The sequence below is a fragment of the Heteronotia binoei genome, chromosome 2 (genome assembly GCF_032191835.1).
Source record: "Heteronotia binoei isolate CCM8104 ecotype False Entrance Well chromosome 2, APGP_CSIRO_Hbin_v1, whole genome shotgun sequence".
NCBI classification, from domain to species: Eukaryota; Metazoa; Chordata; class Lepidosauria; order Squamata; family Gekkonidae; genus Heteronotia; species Heteronotia binoei.
In genome coordinates, this window is record NC_083224.1 from 83,317,952 (window position 1) to 83,336,259 (window position 18,308).

The following is an 18,308-nucleotide window of genomic DNA, read 5'->3' on the forward strand; positions in this document are numbered from 1 at the left end:
GCTACTCAGATCAAAGGTTTGCTCAGTTTGTTAATTTTACTATTCTGTCATTGTACCATTTTACATTCTAAACCACTGCCTACCAGATAATTTTACTTCACTGTCATTGGTTCTTAAATCTGTATCATGTTGCATTCTGGGCCACTGCCTACCAGCTATGTATGGCTCTGCTCAGTGTGCTGGATTCCTCATCTGATGAAGTGTGCTTAAGAGCACATGAAAGCTTACGTTCTAAATAAGAATTGGTTGGTCTTAAAGGTGCAACTTGACTCCTGCTTTGTTCAACTACACAGTAAAGTTGATGCAAAAAGATTTAATCTCTGCCTTAATCCTATGTTCTACAAAAGAAAAACTGGAACCAGAATAAGAAATCACAATGTGACAAAAATAATATTATGAAATATAATAAATTATCAACATTAGTGTCTGCCTATATGAAGAGCCCCATGGTGCATAGTGGTAAAGCTGCAGTACTGCAGTCAGAGCCCTCTGCTCATGACCTGAGTTCGACTCCAGCGGAAGCTGGTTCAGATAGCCAGCTCCAGGTTGACTGAGCCTTCCATCCTTCCGAGGTCGGTAAAATGAGTACCCAGCTTGTTGGGAGGAAAGTGTAATGACCGGTGAAGGCAATGGCAAACCACCCCGTAAAAAGGTCCGCCGTGAAAACGCTGTGAAAGCAGCGTCACCCCAGAGTCGGAAACGACTGGTGCTTGCACAGGGGACTTTTCCTGTCTATATATTATTTGATCATAAAAAATATTCACCCAACATCCAGTCATACAGAACAACCATGATCCAAAATATGTAAACATGCAGCAGAAGAAAATATACATAAATCCAGATATAGCCCAATGGAATAAAATTACTATACATGTACAGTCGGTTTTGGACAGGTTTTTACATTTTTTCTACTGGCAAAAACTCTGAAAAATTGCAAAACACATATCAGCTAATGTCATTATCACTTGCTGCTCAAGAAATAAAATGCTAAACCATAACCTCAAGATTCTCTCACCTTATTAGAGGCATCTATGAACTTCACTCCTTTATAAGTGATGGATAATATTATAGTTGGGATCTTCTTCATATGTTCCGTTGATTTCTTTTAAAAGAAAAAAAACCCTCTTTCATTAGTAAGCATAGATGGAATCATTTCACCTTTTGAAAAGGGGGCAAAGATTTCACAAATCTCCCACATCAGGCTGTCTTTGGACCAATGACTTCATATTCTTTGCAAGGTATTTATAAATTTGGATTTTTTGAAATAATGCATCTTTAAATGTTAAGTTTTCCATTTTCAGATGGAAACCCAGTAAGTTGTATAATGGAACAAAAATCTTAATTTTCTGGACAACAATTTTACATGCTAAAAGCAATCATGAAACTGAGAACCTTTTGCAACCTGACTGTGGCATGAACAGATAGAATGTAGAGCAGAAACTTCAGATCTGCAGTCATGCAATACACTATTTTTTTCAAAATGGATTCCAGATGCTTTATATTTTTACACAGTGCATACTTACCCTCATTTTTGCACAGGCATCCTGTGTAGATTCCGTACCACGAAGATCTTTGATTAGCATGGACCCAAGATACTAATTAAAAACAGAGAAACAATATCAATTGTTAATACCATTATTTGTATATAATATTCCAGAAGGACATGAAGGGAAAATTGCTACTACTGTTGGGGCAACAGTGGTTGCCTCTGAAATCATCCCAAAGACTATACTACTTGAATACCTCTGCAGTGCTATCAGCAGTAGCACCCTAAAGCAAAAAGCAGTAACTAAAAGCAGATCTTGTGTAGATGGCAGATAAAGCCAAAATCATATCCTCGGGTGCAAAAAACTAGAATATACGTACGTTGGCTTCATACCCACAGGACTCAAATATAAGCTTCTCGGGCGGGTGCTGCCAGTGTTGAACAGGTGCATAAGGAGCAGCCAGACTTGGGGGTCTGAGTGTAATTTTAGGTTCACGGCATTCCTCCTGAGAACAGAAGCAAGCGCTTCAGTTAGAATTGAGTTATCTATTAACATAATATGAGTGCAGTTCTTCAATACATAACTAACCCTTACCATGACCAAAATAAAGCAATGATGATTCTTAATCACTTCCTGCTATATTTTACAGGCTAATACAGAATTCTGAAGAAGAAACCATAAGATTAAAAAAAATGAAAGCATTTCAGAGAGCTGTACTCTAACCTGTGTCTTGATTCTGTCAGTTCTGGGGTAAGATGCAGTATCTCGGCTACTCTCTTGTCTCTTCTTTCCAGTATCCCCTAAAGGTAACAGGAGATCTGCAGACCTCCCCGTGCAGGAATCACTCTGGCTCAGTGGTGAGGATGTCTGGGATATCAAATCCTGGCACTAGGAAGAGATGTATACATTAAAACAATTGATCTTTTGTTGTTGGATATACTCATTTTTGCAAGCCAGGAAGACAAAATGAGGTTTTCAATAATACAATGCAAATAGTTCATTTGGGTGATACCAGCTATCCCAAAGAAACATGCATTTCAGAAATAACTTCAAAAAAGTGGTACCCTGAAGAAACTACATTTTAAAAATATTTGATTTCTAACATCTGTGTGGTGTACCCTGGAAAGATCTGAAGACAAGTCTTTAGAAACAAAAAAAAAAGGAGGGAGGGAGATAGTTTAATTGCCAGAGAGACTACACTGGCTTAATTCTAGGGTCCTCTGTTAGTGGCAAGCCGTGCAAAAGTTCTTACTCCTGTTGAATGATGATGGAACAAAGCTGGAGAGGTGAACTCTTCAATGAGTACCTTGGAATCTGGGTCAGCCAGGAGAATTCCAGTTCCCCTATGGTAGAACAGAGGTGCCTATGGGACACAGTTCTGCCACAACCTGCAGACCACCTTTCCAAAAAATGCTCATAACGCTGAACAAAACCTAGGTTTCTCCTTGTACTATAGATAATAGAGCCGTTCTCATAAAACAAGACTTTTAAAAGAGAACTTTCCATTTGTTCACTCTTAATATATGCTGGATAAAATCACAGCTTACTATGATTATGTCCATTGAAATAATTTATGAAGAGATGCCGTTTATTTGTAGAGATGCAAAGATAAACTAGATTTGATGGAGATTATGTTGGCATGAAAATATTAAACATTAAAATATGAAATATGCAGATGATACCACGTTACTGCCAGAAAACATTAAATTAAATGAAGATTGAAGAACGTTAAAGAAGAAAGTGACAAATCAGGATTGCAGCTGAACATCAAGACAACAAAAGTAATGACTACTGAAGAATTATACAACTTTAAGGTAGACAATGAAGAAATCATCAACTTGTTAATGATTTTCTATTTCTTGGCTTCATCATCAACTAAAAGGGAGACTGCAACCAAGAAATCAGAAGACTGAGAATAAGGACAGCCATGAGGGACCTAGAAAAGACCCTTCAGTGTAATGATGAATTGTTGGTGACCAAGATCATGATAATTTACACTATAGTATTCCCCATTACTATGTGTGAAAGTTGGACAGTGAAGAAAGTTGAAATTTGATTTGTTTGAAATGTGCTGCTGAAGAACTTTATGGATGCAATGGACTACCAAAAAGACAACCAAGTGTATTCTAGTTCAAATTAAGCCTTAATTCTTCCTAGAAGCTTCAATGACTAAACTGAAAGAAAAATGCCAGGAAAAGTTGAAGGCAGTAGGAAAAGAGGAAAACTCAACATGAAATGGATTGACTCAGTAAAGGAAGCCATGGCCTTCAGTTTGCAAGACTTGTGCAAGGATGCTAGTGATAGGTTATTTTGGATGTCATTAAGTCACAGGGTTGCCATAAATCAAAAGCAACTTGACAGCACATAACACAATACATACTGATAAATACTCTATTTTCAACTTCTGCCTATAAGAAGGTGCTATATAGCATCTGAGCTCTCAACTTATTTCAGTGGTTTCCAAAATTTTCCTGCTGACAAAGTTCAACTTCTGCTGGAGAGAACCACTGAAGACAGAAATGCTGATAGCCTCAATGTTCTATGAATAATTACTAGACAATCAGTCACAACTATAAACCATGACTCACCCTTAGCTGAGAGAACCGTGGTGGTTTCTGTGGAGGTTCCTCATATGGCCTGTCTGCCAGAGAGGCTATTATACGCTTACGATGACCAAGAAGAATTACCTTCAGCACCTACAAGGAAGGTGAAAGTGTTTTTTAAAAACTGAAAGTGTCCTCTATTATGACTTTTCAATACTACTTAGTGCCAGAATTCAGTAGAGCTGACATTTTTCACTACACCATGTATCTGAATGTGGAGTTTAGTTGGAGTTATGTTGATTGCTCACATTAACTAGTTCTAGTTCCCAGAGGTTTTTCACAGAGTCTATAGAACTGTAGCCACTTGACAGGAATGACTGAATGTAATCCTGCAGTCCCAAGGAGTCAAGCCAAGCAGGAACAGAAGGCTGAGTCCCATCACAGCCCAAGGATTTTACCTATAGAAAGTGCAAGACAGAAAAATATACCAGTTGTGTGAGATTATCTCAAACTGAACCAAAAGGAAAGGTGAGATATATATTTTGTAATATATTAATAAATATTTCAAGAACTGAGGAAAATTTTAACACAGTTATGGAACTCAATATAGCTGAAGAAATTAACATCAACAAGCATTCACAAAATTCTATTAATCCCTGTGAAGAACTATTCAGTTCACTTTAGAATTAAACATGGGGATTATTAGCATGTTACAAGCAAACATACAACTGAATCCCAGCATCCAGCCACCCAAGAATAATAGGTTTAGGAGTAGTAAATTAAATAACAGAAGTAGTAGCATAGGGTTCTGAATGAGAGGTGTGCATTTGGTTCAGCCAAACTGAATATAACCCTGAAAGACAGCGGATTCGGCTGTATTCAGGCTGTACAGAGCTGAATCAGATTCTCTGATCTGATGTTGGTGCCAAATACAACAGCCATATCTGGTATACCCAGATCACAAAGGTATGCATATCCCTATTAATAACAGGTGCTTATCATGCCAGAACCAATAGCTAGAATCATTACGCTTCGGTGACAGGTTCTCAAGCTACTTGCTTTTAAAAGAAGACTAGAGCTGACATTCATGCAACTTATTCCCGCATACATTAAGGTTCCCTTTAAACAGCCTTGACTTCTCAGAAGCTTTTTTTTTAAAAAAACCTAAATGTCCTGTCCTGGTTTCCAAAATGTTCTTTCTTACAGTGCAGTGTTACAGGATTCCTCACAGGTATTTCTTCTGTAGGGCTGTGGTTCAGTATGAAACTCCTTTGCATGCAGAAAATCCATGCTCCATCTCTGCTACTTAGCCACTAGTGCATTCAATGTGCTGGTTTCTGTGCTGCAGTCCCTACAGAAAGCCCCCATCACAATTGTTAAATCTGAGAAACACTCTAATTTGAACTAAGGTACTGTGCATTGCACTACCATTGACACAGCAGCACTTGTTCTTCTGGGGAACTATGTTCCTTGCAAGCTAGCACCTTCAGCACAGTTGACAACTGCAGATTCGCTAGGAAAATCTGACTGCTGCCTGGGGTAGGTGTTCCCATTTATTATTTATTAATCATAGATGGTATCCCTAGAGTAGAACCTCCTTGTCCAATCATTTGGGCAGTTGGGGGAGAGGCACCAAAAATAGCCCTGCAAATTTGATGTCTTTCACTCAAACCCCCTCCCCTCCAGAGTTGTTTTTCCCACTGTAATTACAATGGGGAAAGTGACTGATTGTTTTTTCCCATCACAGGGGACAAGGGCTGTGAGGAACCTGGTCAGAGGCTTTACTCGGGAGGGCGACTACTTTAAATTTCTCCCCGGTCACCTTCCCTCAGTCCCTCAGTCACACTCACAGAAATCCTGTCAGAACTATTAATAATTGGCACCAGACGATTTTAACGTTAACAACCACAAAATATTTATTAGGTAACAAAAGGCAAGGAGGGGGATGAAATAATATTGATTATAACTGTTCAATATTAAAAGGCAGTTGGTTGGCAGAATAAAATAATTACAGAGAGTAGAGACTTTTCCAGGCTGACGTAAAATATAACACAACTTTGGCAGAAGATCTTTGAAATAAACAATAAACCAGGCAGGTTTCAGAATCCCACTGGACTCTATTTCACACAGGCTGTGCCTTCCGGGCACTCAGAATGCTGTTACTACAGTTGTTTTAGCCCTAACTTCGGCAGTGCCAAATCATATAAATAACAAACTTCAATCACTCTTCCACACACACATAGAGAACTCCTGACTAGTGTCAGTATTCTTCCTCACAGACCCTTTCACACTAACTTTCTTCCAGGACTCGCACCCCTGAATACCGATGCATCTCAGCTCCACAGCTAGTCCTCTGGTCTGCGTCTTGGTCAATTCTGCTGACCACCAGAATCCAGTTCACCCCTCAGTGTGTATTTGTGTGATCTTGTTTGTACTTGGAGATTGCCTGATGCTCTGGCAAAATCTCCCTCAGAGAGTTCCAAACCGTCTGAAAACTCTCTCCTTCAGACAGAGTCCACTCAGCTCTGTCTCCCACAAGGAGCCCAGCTACTCTGGCTGCTCTCAGTCCCTCGTCCAGTTGATTTTACAACTGCCCGGCCTAAGCCCACTGTCTTCACTTCAGACTGGTATTCTGAAGACTTCTCTCGAAGACCCCCTGGCTAAGACCAAAAATCCTGAGTTGATTTTCTGCTGAGCAAACCTCCAAAGGATACTTTTCCATTGCTTGGGCAATGTTCCAGCCAATTGCTGCAAGCCTGTTTCTCAGCTACTCAGGCTAAGGGCCAGAGTCCGTCACAAGGGTGCCCCTAGAATTGCATCCTCTCCAATCTTTTTGAAACTTGAGGGTTCTGTGTGGGAGAGGCTCCTGCAGCTGCTCTGCAAATTTGGAGTATCTACCTCAACCCTCCCCCCCGCACCACACACCCAGCCACAATTTATTATATCCTATTTTGTCATTGACTTCAATGGACCATAGGGTGTAATTGGGGCTGTATTTTTGGGAATAGCTGAGTATCTCCCAAACCAGATTCGGCTACCAAATCTGCTATTAGGAGATTGTGTTGTAATCCGCCCTGAGCCCATCTTGGGAAAGGGTGGACTATAAATTCACTAAATAAATAAATCCCCCCCCCCCTGGATTTTTAAGCCCCAAATACCCCCAAATCTGATTTTTTTTCCAATTTTTTTGTTTGTACACCTCTATTATGAACAACTTTATGAAGATTATTAGATATAAATCTAAATCTAACCCTTTCCTCATCTGCTGCTTTTCTGCTCTAAGCTGCCTCCCAAACTAATATCCATGTCATAAGTACTCCAATAGACTGTTTCTCCCTCTCCAAATCACCATAGCATCTCCAGAGTTAGGGGAAGGCAGGTTGCTGGGGTTCAGTCACATGACTGTATGAGAGTTCATCTGCTGGCCTGAAGTCAGATTTGAGATCCTGTATAGTTAAGTGTTCCCACAGAAGAAATCCAGAACATACTGGTCAAATCTATGAAGCTGATATAGCTTTTATTGGTTAGTTAATCATACAACTAATAATCATGGATTCAGTCTGAAATATGTGCATAAAACGGGTTCATCATCAATCTCCTCTGCAGTCCCACATGGGGACTGTGCGTGAGCAGGCCTGCATCAGAGCCATTTTACAGCTAAAAGCCTCCAGAGGGCACTGCGTGCCAGAGCCAAATCTTGTTCTTGCCCAGGAACCACATGCTCCTGCACAGCAGTGTCTTCACCCTCAATTCCTCTTTTGCTGCCTTTATGGGGTTTCCAGTTTTTCTCATTGGGTGACTGTATGCTACCCTTAAGCCATATACCCCCACAACAGGATTATCAGAGGCATAAGGGTTCCAGCCAACCTAGGTCAAACCACCAACCCAAGCCCGTAGCCAGAAAATTTCAGAGGGGGCCCACAAAATAAAATTTTGGGTGGAGGGCCCCCTCCTCTGGCAGCCCCCACCCTTTCCATTGCTGTTGCCTCCAACCCTCGATCGCCCCATGGCTCTGATGGCCTTGCCCCCCCTCCACGGTGCCTCCCCCTCCCTCCCACCTGGTAAAGGCTCACCCTTCCTTCCCCTTCCCTTTGCACCCCCCCCCCCACGCCGCCTACCTGCTGCCTGCGTCTCCTCCATCAGCCTGCCCCTCCTTTCCCCTTCGCACCATGCCTGGGCCCTTCTGTGATCACGAGGGGGGGGAGCCATGGGAAGGGAAAGGAGGAGCAGACTATGGCAGTAGCGGTGGCGGCAGGCCGGTGGAGGAGGCATGGGCGGCAGGCAGGCAGCGCGGTGCAAGTTCAATGGAGTTTCTTTGAAGACAAGGCTACCCTGGAGAAGTGCTTGCTTAGGGTGCAGATGCAAAAGAGTGCATGGTTTGAATGACTCTCAGGACCAGCTTTCCTTTCCCGCTCATGTTTGTTTCCTGCTCCCCTCTCTTTGTATGCACTCCTTTTCTAATGTCATGCCCCCCCCCCACCCCGTAGTAAGGCTTTTCCCCTTCCCCGGTGAAAGAAGCGAACTGAAATGTTGGAAGAACTTACATATCGCAGGGATTTTGCTGGCAGAGGAGACAAGGGCAGTGGGCAGGCGGCGTGATGCAAGTTCAATGGAGCGCGGCACTGGGCCAGCGCTGAATGGAAGGGCCCTACAGGGTTAAGGGGGGGTTTAATAGAGGGGCTCCCCCCCCGCCCCGAGGCTACAGGCCTGCACCAACCACCCCCTCCCAGAGAGGCAGCACCATCCCACAAATCTTCCTTCTGACTTGCAGCGGTTTCCACTCCTGTTAAGTTTGGAGACAGGCTAGCTCAGTTTTACACTGCCTGGGAGGCTATTACACCCAACAAGTGTGTTTTATCCCTAGTGAGACTGGGTTATAGGTTAGAATTTAAGTCTACTCCTCCATGTTCTTTGCTTCAGGGGATATTTAGCCAGGCAGCAATGAATCTGTCCCAGACTTTAACTGCCCTAATTGATAAGGATAGAAATGTTCAATTCCTACTTTTCCTGAGTCTTCTCTTGTGAGGGAAATGGTGCTCAACATGACAAAAACAGAATACATGATGAGGGAAGGGAGTTGCAACCTAGGATCAGCATAGGGGTAGTCAAGTCAAGTGATCCTTTATTTACATAACTTCTCAATTTACAGATTATATAAGTACAGTTAAAAAAACAGATAAAGAACAAAGTGCAGGTACACATAAAAAAGTAAAGGTAATCCCGTGTGCAAGCACCAGTAATTTCTGACTCTGGGGTGATGTTGCTTTCACAATGTTTTCATGGCAGACTTTTTATGGGGTGGTTTACCGTTTCCTTCCCCAGTCTACACATACACAGGCTTAAATTATTTCTCTATCCTTTGGCGTAGTTCTAGCGTGGAATAAAGAAATCTGGCCACCTTCTCAGTAACATTAGGAAAAGAATCATTCAAGAGCTTGTAAACCTTGACTGCATCAGAACAATCCATCATATTAGCTAAAAGAGGATCTAAACATACCTGGCGTAAACCCACATACAGGTTGCAATACAGAAGAACAGGAATAACTGACTCAACACGTTTTTGTTTGCAAGGGCAGTATCTGGCTGAGTAGGTATCTGGCTGAGTAGGTTAAACCCACATACAGGTTGCAATACAGAAGAACAGGAATAACTGACTCAACACGTTTTTGTTTGCAAGGGCAGTATCTGGCTGAGTAGGTTAAACCCACATACAGGTTGCAATACAGAAGAACAGGAATAACTGACTCAACACGTTTTTGTTTGCAAGGGCAGTATCTGGCTGAGTAGGTTATCTTATTGAATCTGCCATATAGAATGGCAGAAGGCATAGCATTACATCAGGCTAAACAGGGGTGTTGAACTCATTTGTTATGAGGGCCAGAGCAGACATAAATGAGACCTTGTTGGGCCGGGACACATATGTACCTATTTAAGATTAGGTAGTAGAGATATAAACTTTATAAAGGACACAGACAAAAACAAAGATCTTAAAAAAACCTTAAAACATGCTTAAAACATTAGCACTCGTTGATCTTAAAGGTGTTTTCTTTGTGTCTCTCTAATGCAATACAGGGCACTGAGCAAAGGAAGCTCTGGTCCTTTTCTTCCTTCCTCAGGGGTCCAGGAGGGGGAGGAGCCTCAGCCAATAGAAGGAAGAGAGGCTTGGCTCAGTAGCTCTGCTGTGCGACTGAGACAGCCTGGTTAAGCAAGCTCTCCCTCCTCCCCAAGGGGGAGCCAATGGAGAAAATAGAGACTTTGCTCTGTAGCTCCTGTGAGATTGAGCAAGTCTTGCAAAGCAAGCTGTTATGCAGAAGAAAGAAAGAGAGAGGGAGAAGGAAGCAGACAACAGCCAGTTGCTCAGGGGCCTGATAGGAACCCTCCGAGGGCCTGATGTGTCCCCCAGGCTGCATGTTTGATACCCCTGAGTGTTGTGGAGCCCATGAGGATAAAGTAAGAGGCCATCATCCCTTTGGTAAAAGGGATTACAAAACTCAGGGGAGAACAGGTTTTATTAACCAGACTATATAACTTTTGGCACTCAGTATCAAGCATCCTGTTTTTAATTTGTTGAAAAGCAACAGTAGATATCAGCAGAAACAATGATTCTATGGGTAAACCCATTTCTTTAATTTCCCCCTTGATCTATGATGTCCATTTTGACACATTAAACTCAGAAAGCATTAGATGTGTAAGGCTAACAGGTTCTAAATTATAAAGTAAACATGGCCAGTATTTTAATGTTATAAGCTATGCACTGGTTTCCATTAAAGGTAGACCATTTTCTAGGCAGATTACTGCATATGGAACACATTTTGACCTGCCCAGAATTTTCTGCAGAATATTAGATTGCACACATTCGATGGTGCAATTATAGGACTTGGTCCAAATTGGGATGGTATACAGTGGTTGTGAAATCACTTTGGCCTTTAGAATTTTTATAGCAGCTGGCACAAATTGGTTCCCTCTGCTATAAAATAAATGTATTATAGCTGATGCACTGATGTTAGCTGTCATCACTGCATACTTCCAGGGGACAGACCTACATATTTAAAGTATTTTACTTGTTCTATCTCTTTAACATCAATAGCCCATTTGTATGGAAAAAACTAGGATTTTTGAGTTATCACAGTTCAGCTGAAGCTTGTTATTAATAAAAAAAAGTCAATACAACGGGTTAACAAATGTCTTAGACCAACTTTAGAGCAAAAAACCAGCACTGTGTCATCAGCATATAATAATAGAGGTTCGTATATGGCACCAAGTTTTGGGCTATGACAGTCGGCGCCAGACAGCTGAGCAGCCAAGTCACTAAGGAAGAGATTAAATAAAAAGGGACTGTTGATTTCCCTTAGGATTGACTGACTGGATCTTCTTGCAGTCCAAGGGACTCTCAAGATTCTTCTCCAGCACCACAGCTCAAAAGCATCTATTCTTTTGCACTTGGCCTTCCTTATGGTCCAGCTCTCACAGCCATTCATTACTACTGGGAATACCATTGCTTTGACTATACGGACTTTTGTTGGCAGAGTGATGTCTCTATTTTTTATTATACTGCCCAGGTTCACCATAGCTGTTCTCCTAAGGAGCAAGCGTCTTTTAATTTCATGACTACATCACCATCTGTAGTGATCTTGGATCCCAGAAATGTGAAGTCTGTCACTACTTCCATGTCTTCCCCTTCTATTTGCCAAGGTGTGATGGGGCCGGATGCCATGATCTTAGATTTTTTTTGATGATGCGTTTCAAGCCTATTTTTGTGCTCTCCTCTTTCACCCTCAACAAGAGGTTCTTTAGGTCCTCCTCACTTTCTGCCATTACAGTGGTATCATCTGCATATCTGAGGTTGTTGATGTTTTCCCAGGCAATCTTAATTCCGGTTTGTGCTTCATCCAGGCCAGCATTCCGCATGATGTACTCTGCATATAAATTAAATAAGCAGGGTGACAATATACATCCTTGTCGAACCCCTTTTCCTATTCTAAACCAATCAGTTGTTCCATATCCCGTTCTGACAGTTGTTTCTTGACTCTTATACAGGTTTCTCAGAAGACATGTGAGGTGGTCTGGTACTCCCATCTCTTTAAGGACTTGCCACAGTTTGAAGTAATCGACACAATCAAAGGCTTTAGCATAATCAATGAAACAGAAATAGTTGTTTTTCTGATATTCCCGTGCTTTCTCTATAATCCAGCGAATGCTGGCAATTTGATCTCTAGTTCCTCTACCTCTCCGAAACCCAGCTTGAACTTCTGGTAGTTCCCGATCTACATACTGCTGAAGCCTAGCTTGTAGGATCTTTAACATGACTTTGCTGGCATGTGAAATGAGTGCAATGGTGCGATAGTTTGAACATTCCTTGGCATTACCCTTCTTTGGGATTGGAATATAAACTGACCTTTTCCAATCCTGTTGCCACTGTTGCATTTCCCAAATTTGTTGACATAATGTGTGCACCACTTTAACAGCATCATCTTTTAGGACTTTGAATAGCTCAACTGGGATACTGTCATCTCCACTCGCTTTGTTGTTAGTAATGCTTTCTGAGGCCCATTTGATTTCACACTCCAGGATGTCTGGCTCAAGATCAGCCATTTCACTGTCATGGTTGTTCAGGACATTGAGATCTTTCTTATATAATTCTTCTGTGTATTCTTACCACCTCTTCCTGATCTCTTCTGCTTCTGTTAGGTCCCTACCGTTTTTTGTCCTTTATCATGGCCATCTTTGCACAAAACATTCCCTTGATTTCTCCAATTTTCTTGAAGAGGTCTCTTGTCCTTCCCATTCTATTATTTTCCTCTATTGCTTTGCATTGTTCCTTCAGGAAGGCCTCTTCTTGCTATTCTCTAGAAATCTGCATTCAGTTGGGTGAATTTTTCCTTTTCACCTTTGCCTTTTGCTTTCCTTCTTTCCTCAGTTATTTGTAAAGCCTCATCAGACAGCCACTTTGCTTTCTTGCATTTCTTTTTCTTTGGGATGGAGCTGATTGCTGCCTTCTGTACAATGTCGCGAACTTCCATCCAGAGTTCTTCAGGCACTCTGTCTATCAATTCTAGTTCCTTAAACCTATTCTTCACCTCCATTGTATATTCATAAGGGATGTGATCAAGGTCAAACCTGAATGGCCTAATGAATTCCCCAATTTTCTTCAGTTTAAGCCTGAATTTTGCAAAGAGTAGCTCATGATCTGAGCCACAGTCAGCTCCAGGTCTTGTTTTTGCTGGCTGTAAAGAGCTTCTCCATCTTTGACTGCAGAGTATATAACCAATCTGATTTCTGTGTTGCCCATCAGGTGATGTGCATGTGTAGAGTCGCCATTTAGGTTGTTGGAAGAGGGTGTTTATTATGACCAGCTTGTTCTCTTGACAAAACTCTATTAGCATTTACCCGGCTTCATTTTGTTCTCTAAGGCCAAACTTGTCAGTTGTTCTGGTTACCTTTTGACTTCCTACTTCGACATTCCAGTCCCCTATGATGAGGAGGACATCTTTTTTTGGTGTTAATTCTAGGTGTTGTTGTAGATCTTCATAGAGCTGGTCCACTTCAGCCTCTCCTGCATCAGTGGTTGGGGCATAGATTGGATTACTGTGATATTGAATGGTTTGCCTTGGATATGGACCGAGATCATTCTATCATTTTTGAGATTGTATCCTATTACTGCCTTCCTCACTCTCTTGTTAACTATAAAGGCCACACAGTTTCTTCTATGGGACTCTTGCCCACAATAATAGATGTAGTGATCCTCTGAGTAAAATTCACCCATTCCTGTTCATTTTAGTTCACTGACTTCCAATAAGTCGATGTTCAGTCTTGCCATCTCGTTTGACTACATCCAGCTTACCTTGATTCATAGATCTTACATTCCACGTTCCAATGCAATATTGTTCTTTGCAGCATCGGACTTTCCTTTCACCATCAGACACATCCACAGCTGAGTGTCCTTTGGGCTTTGGTCCAGCCGCTTCACTCTTTCTGTGGTTACTTGGACTTGCCCTCCGCTCTTCCCCAGTAGCATATTGGGCACCTTCTGACCTGAGGGGCTCATCTTCCAATGGCATATCTTTTAGCCTTTTGTTACTGTCCGTGGGGTTTTCTTGGCAAGGATGCTAGAGTGGTTTGCCATTTCCTTCTCCAGTGGATCACATTTTGTCTGGGTTCTCAGCTGTGGCCTGAACCGCGCAAGCCCTCTCGCCTTGTCAAGGCAGCAATCCATGAGAGGGCCTAAGCAGTTACACCCTTCTAAATACATTCAGCTCTATAAGCTTTGTGTAGGCCTGCTTGGGACTGCAATGAAAAACAGCTATGTTCCTGGGAATCCTTCCTTCTCCAGGTAATATTTGACAGAGCACAATATATAAAAGTGCATAGTATTTTGCTTTATGAACCAAGTTTCTTGGCTTATTGCTTAGATCTACTAGAAATGCTTTTGCGTAAACTATTAACAAATCTATGAACAAATTATCTTGTTGAATCAGACTATTACTCCATCTGGGCCCAGAGTCCATTTTGATAACTCTCCAGCTTCTTATCCAGATAAAGGTTCTCCTGAAAGCCTGCTACCTCAGAACATTTTAATTGGAGATGCCAAGGACTGGAAGCTTGCAATTTACCACTGAGTTATGGCTGCTCTGCTCTATAGCGTCTCTGCTATAGCTAGTCTGGTCAGTCTACAACTACAGACAATCTACCACTAAACTTTTATCTCATGACAAACCAGTCAACCAATCTGAGTACAGATTGTATCTGCGTACAATTTAAGTTTGGGCCTATTCTAGTTGTCATCTCCCAGTCCTAAAAGCTGCAGTTTACTCAAAGCCTGGAACAAGGTCTTTTTCCCTACACATCACTACACCGGATCCACTACTTGATCCTGATATTTCACTCTAAGATATGTTTAAATAACTAAAAAAAGAATTTCCCCATTTTTTACTATGTCTGTCCCTGGGGATTAGAGCAGAAAGGAACTATTTGCTTCTCCTATAAAATAGTCTGTTCACAATCCAAGAGAGAAAGATGTCCTGAAATTACTTCGCTGTAATGTCTTAGTTTGTGGAAATGTGTACCATATTAACCTTAGGAAGAGAACGTGCTGCCTGGAGGAGTTTTCTGCGGTGCTGGGGGTCACTAATACCAATGTCCCGGAGATCCTGATCTTCCATAACATTGCAGCCCTGCAGAAAGAAGAGACACACAATAGAAACACAGAAATTAAACCCAGCATTGTCTCATTTCATTCCAATATAAGTAGGTCTCAAGCAGCTGTACACCATCACATTCTTCTGCACGTTGAGCACAGAGCCATAAGGTGTTCTCTTGTTACACAATTACTACTGCCTATACTCACAGCCATCCCACTCCAAGAGTGTGCACTATGGAGAACTGGAGAGCGAGAGCCTGTGTGCTGTAGTAGTTAGAGTGTCAGCCTAGGATCTGGAAGACCCAGATCCAATACCCCACTCTGCAATGGAAACTTGCTGGGTAACTTTAGCTCAGTCACATTCTCTCAGCCTAACCTACCTCACAGGGTTATTGTGAGGATAAAATTGAAGACAAAATGTTGTAAGCCACTTTGGGTCCCCAATGGGGAGAAAAGTGAGGTGTAAATGAAGTAAATGAATGAGCTTATTCTACTGGAAAACTGCAATTGAATGGGAGGATGAAGAGTGGAGTAACAGTTTTTCCCCATGAATATTTTTCCATCACTAGGTACCTAGTGAAGACAGATGTTGGCTTTGCTTTTATGTAGCTGGTGCTGAGCACTAGGGACAGATTAGGAATCCTGCTGGTGTACCATCTGCCTAACTTACCAGCAAGATCTCTGGCTGAGCTGACCAGTGGAGTCAGAATTGATGCTGAGGACTCTAAGGATGATTGCACCTGGAGATTTCAACATACATGATGAGGCTGCCTTGAATACTTCCCTGGTGACTCTGTGCAGGCCTTTTAGCTGCAACAAATGGCGGCCTGACTGCAGCCCTAAACGCAATTGATCCTTGGAATTCTTTTCCATGCCCTGTGAGGCCCCCAATTCCTTCGTTTAACAGGCAGCTAAATGACATGAAGCCAACAAGATGATTAGAGTAACATTGCCAGAAGAGTCAATGTGAATCAGAGCATGTCATAATGCCCATTTGCAGGCCTATGAGGTAGTGGTGATAGCAGTGAGTGAACATCCAATTCTACCCCTGCTGGCAATGAAAATTTGGTCCTCAGCTGTGCTGTTTTTGCAAAATACTTTGACAAATTATCTCTCATCTGTTCCAACTTGGAGGCCAAACTGAGGATAGATCTGGTACCTGTGGTATCAGAAGCACCTGCTTGCCCTTTTGTTATGGATAATTTCAGACTGATCCTGCCTATGAATGCTGACAGGGTCCTTGGGAGTGTGAGGGTCACCATGTATGCTCTGTACCCATGCCCATCATGGCTTTTAAAATCTTGCTTAGACAAGGTGTTCGAGACATTAATGAAAATCATCAACTCCCTGACACGGGCCTCTTCTCAAGGCCTTTGAAGGAGGCAGTTATAAGAAGAAGAAGAAGACAACGATATTGGATTTATATCCCGCCCTCCACTCCAAAGAGTCTCAGAGCGGCTCACAATCTCCTTTACCCTCCCCCACAACAGACACACTGTGAGGTGGGTGGGGCTGGAGAGGGCTCTCACAGCAGCTGCCGTTTCAAGGACAACCTCTGCCAGAGCTATGGCTGACCCAAGGCCATGCTAGCAGGTGCAAGTGGAGGAGTGGGGTCTAGTTATTAGACCTCTGCTCAAAAAACCTTCAGTGGCTAGGTATAAGGTGGCCACTTACAGGCTAGTTTTCAAATTACTTTTTCTAGGGAAGGTGGTAAAGTACGGTATGTGGTGGCAGAGCAGCTCAAGCATTTCCTGAATGATACATCTGCCCTTGACCCATTTCAGCACAGCTCAAGCCTGGGTTTGGTACAGATACAGCAGTTTATTTATTTATTTTATTATTTATTTCCCGCCTTCCCCATGAAAGCAGGCTCAGGGCGGCTTACACGCTCATGTAAATACATGGAGCATAAAATCACATTAAAATATAAAAACAAAAAATCAAACCATTTCAGGTGCTATAAAAATCTTTGAATTTTCCTATTCTGTTGTTCCAGCTGGGTGTTCTATAGCAGGGGTGGCCAACGGTAGCTCTCCAGATGTTTTTTGCCTACAACTCCCATCAGTCCCAGCCAGCATGGCCAATGGCTGGAGCTGATGGGAGTTGTAGGCAAAAAACATCTGGAGAGCTACCATTGGCCACCCCTGTTCGATAGAAAGACTGATCATAGGTTCATGTTCAAGGCGGTCCAGTTGTTTCAGAGTCTGTTGTCAGTTTAAGGATGATCTTTGTTTAAAGATGGACAGGGACAATCTTCCCTGATGATAGTGCTGGACCTCAACTGAGGCCAAGGCCTTCCCCTGATGTCTCCTGGCTTTGAGATTCAGAGGATTAGTGCCTCTGAATGTGGAGATCTCCCTCAGTCACCATGGCTAGTCCTCCATGACTATATCTAATCCCCTTTTAAAGCTCCTGTGGCCATAACTACACCCTCTGGCAGCAAATCTCACATTTTAATCTCTCTCTATAAGAACATAAGAGAAGCCATGTTAGATCAGGCCAATGGCCCATCAAGTCCAACATTCTGTGTCACACAGCGGCCAAATATATATACACACACACACACACACACACACACACACTGTGGCTAATAGCCACTGATGGACCTCTTTTTCTACGTATCTTTTGAACTTCTTCCACTCCATCTTAAAAACTTCTAAATCATAGTCTCTTAATATTCCTGTTAATTTGTCCATTTCACTCCATGACATGACTTTTATAATCCAATCCAATTTTTCTGGTATTTTTTCTTGCTTCCATAACTGCGCATACAATGTTCTAGCCGCTGAAAGCAAGTACCAGATCAAAGTTCTATCTTCTTTTGGAAATTTTTCTATTTGTAATCCCAATAAAAAAGTCTCTGCTACTTTCTTGAATTTATATTCCAAAATCCTTGAAATTTCTTGTTGAATCATCTGCCAATACTTTTTCGCTCTTTCACAAGTCCACCACATATGGTAAAAAGAACCTTCATGTCTTCTACATTTCCAACATCTGTCTGGCATCTTTTTATTCATCATTGCCAATTTTTTAGGAGTCATATACCACCTATACATCATCTTAAAACAATTTTCTTTTATACTCTGACATGTTGATAATTTCATAGAGTTTTCCAAAGATACTCCCATGTATCCATCTGTA

General features: G+C 42.0%; 1 protein-coding gene across 13 annotated transcripts in view; it reads right to left on the bottom strand.

Moving 5' to 3' along the window:
• Window positions 1–18,308, bottom strand: part of ANKS1A (ankyrin repeat and sterile alpha motif domain containing 1A) — a 247,923-nt gene that overhangs the window by 14,085 nt on the left and 215,530 nt on the right. For all 13 annotated transcript variants that reach the window (XM_060231472.1, XM_060231471.1, XM_060231464.1 and 10 more), the window contains 7 exons: window positions 15,103–15,201; window positions 4,339–4,488; window positions 4,076–4,183; window positions 2,211–2,375; window positions 1,867–1,992; window positions 1,524–1,595; window positions 1,016–1,102 (listed from right to left, as the gene is read on the bottom strand). In XM_060231472.1, the coding sequence (XP_060087455.1) occupies window positions 1,016–1,102; window positions 1,524–1,595; window positions 1,867–1,992; window positions 2,211–2,375; window positions 4,076–4,183; window positions 4,339–4,488; window positions 15,103–15,201 (807 nt within the window). The remainder of the gene's footprint in view (window positions 1–1,015; window positions 1,103–1,523; window positions 1,596–1,866; window positions 1,993–2,210; window positions 2,376–4,075; window positions 4,184–4,338; window positions 4,489–15,102; window positions 15,202–18,308) is intronic.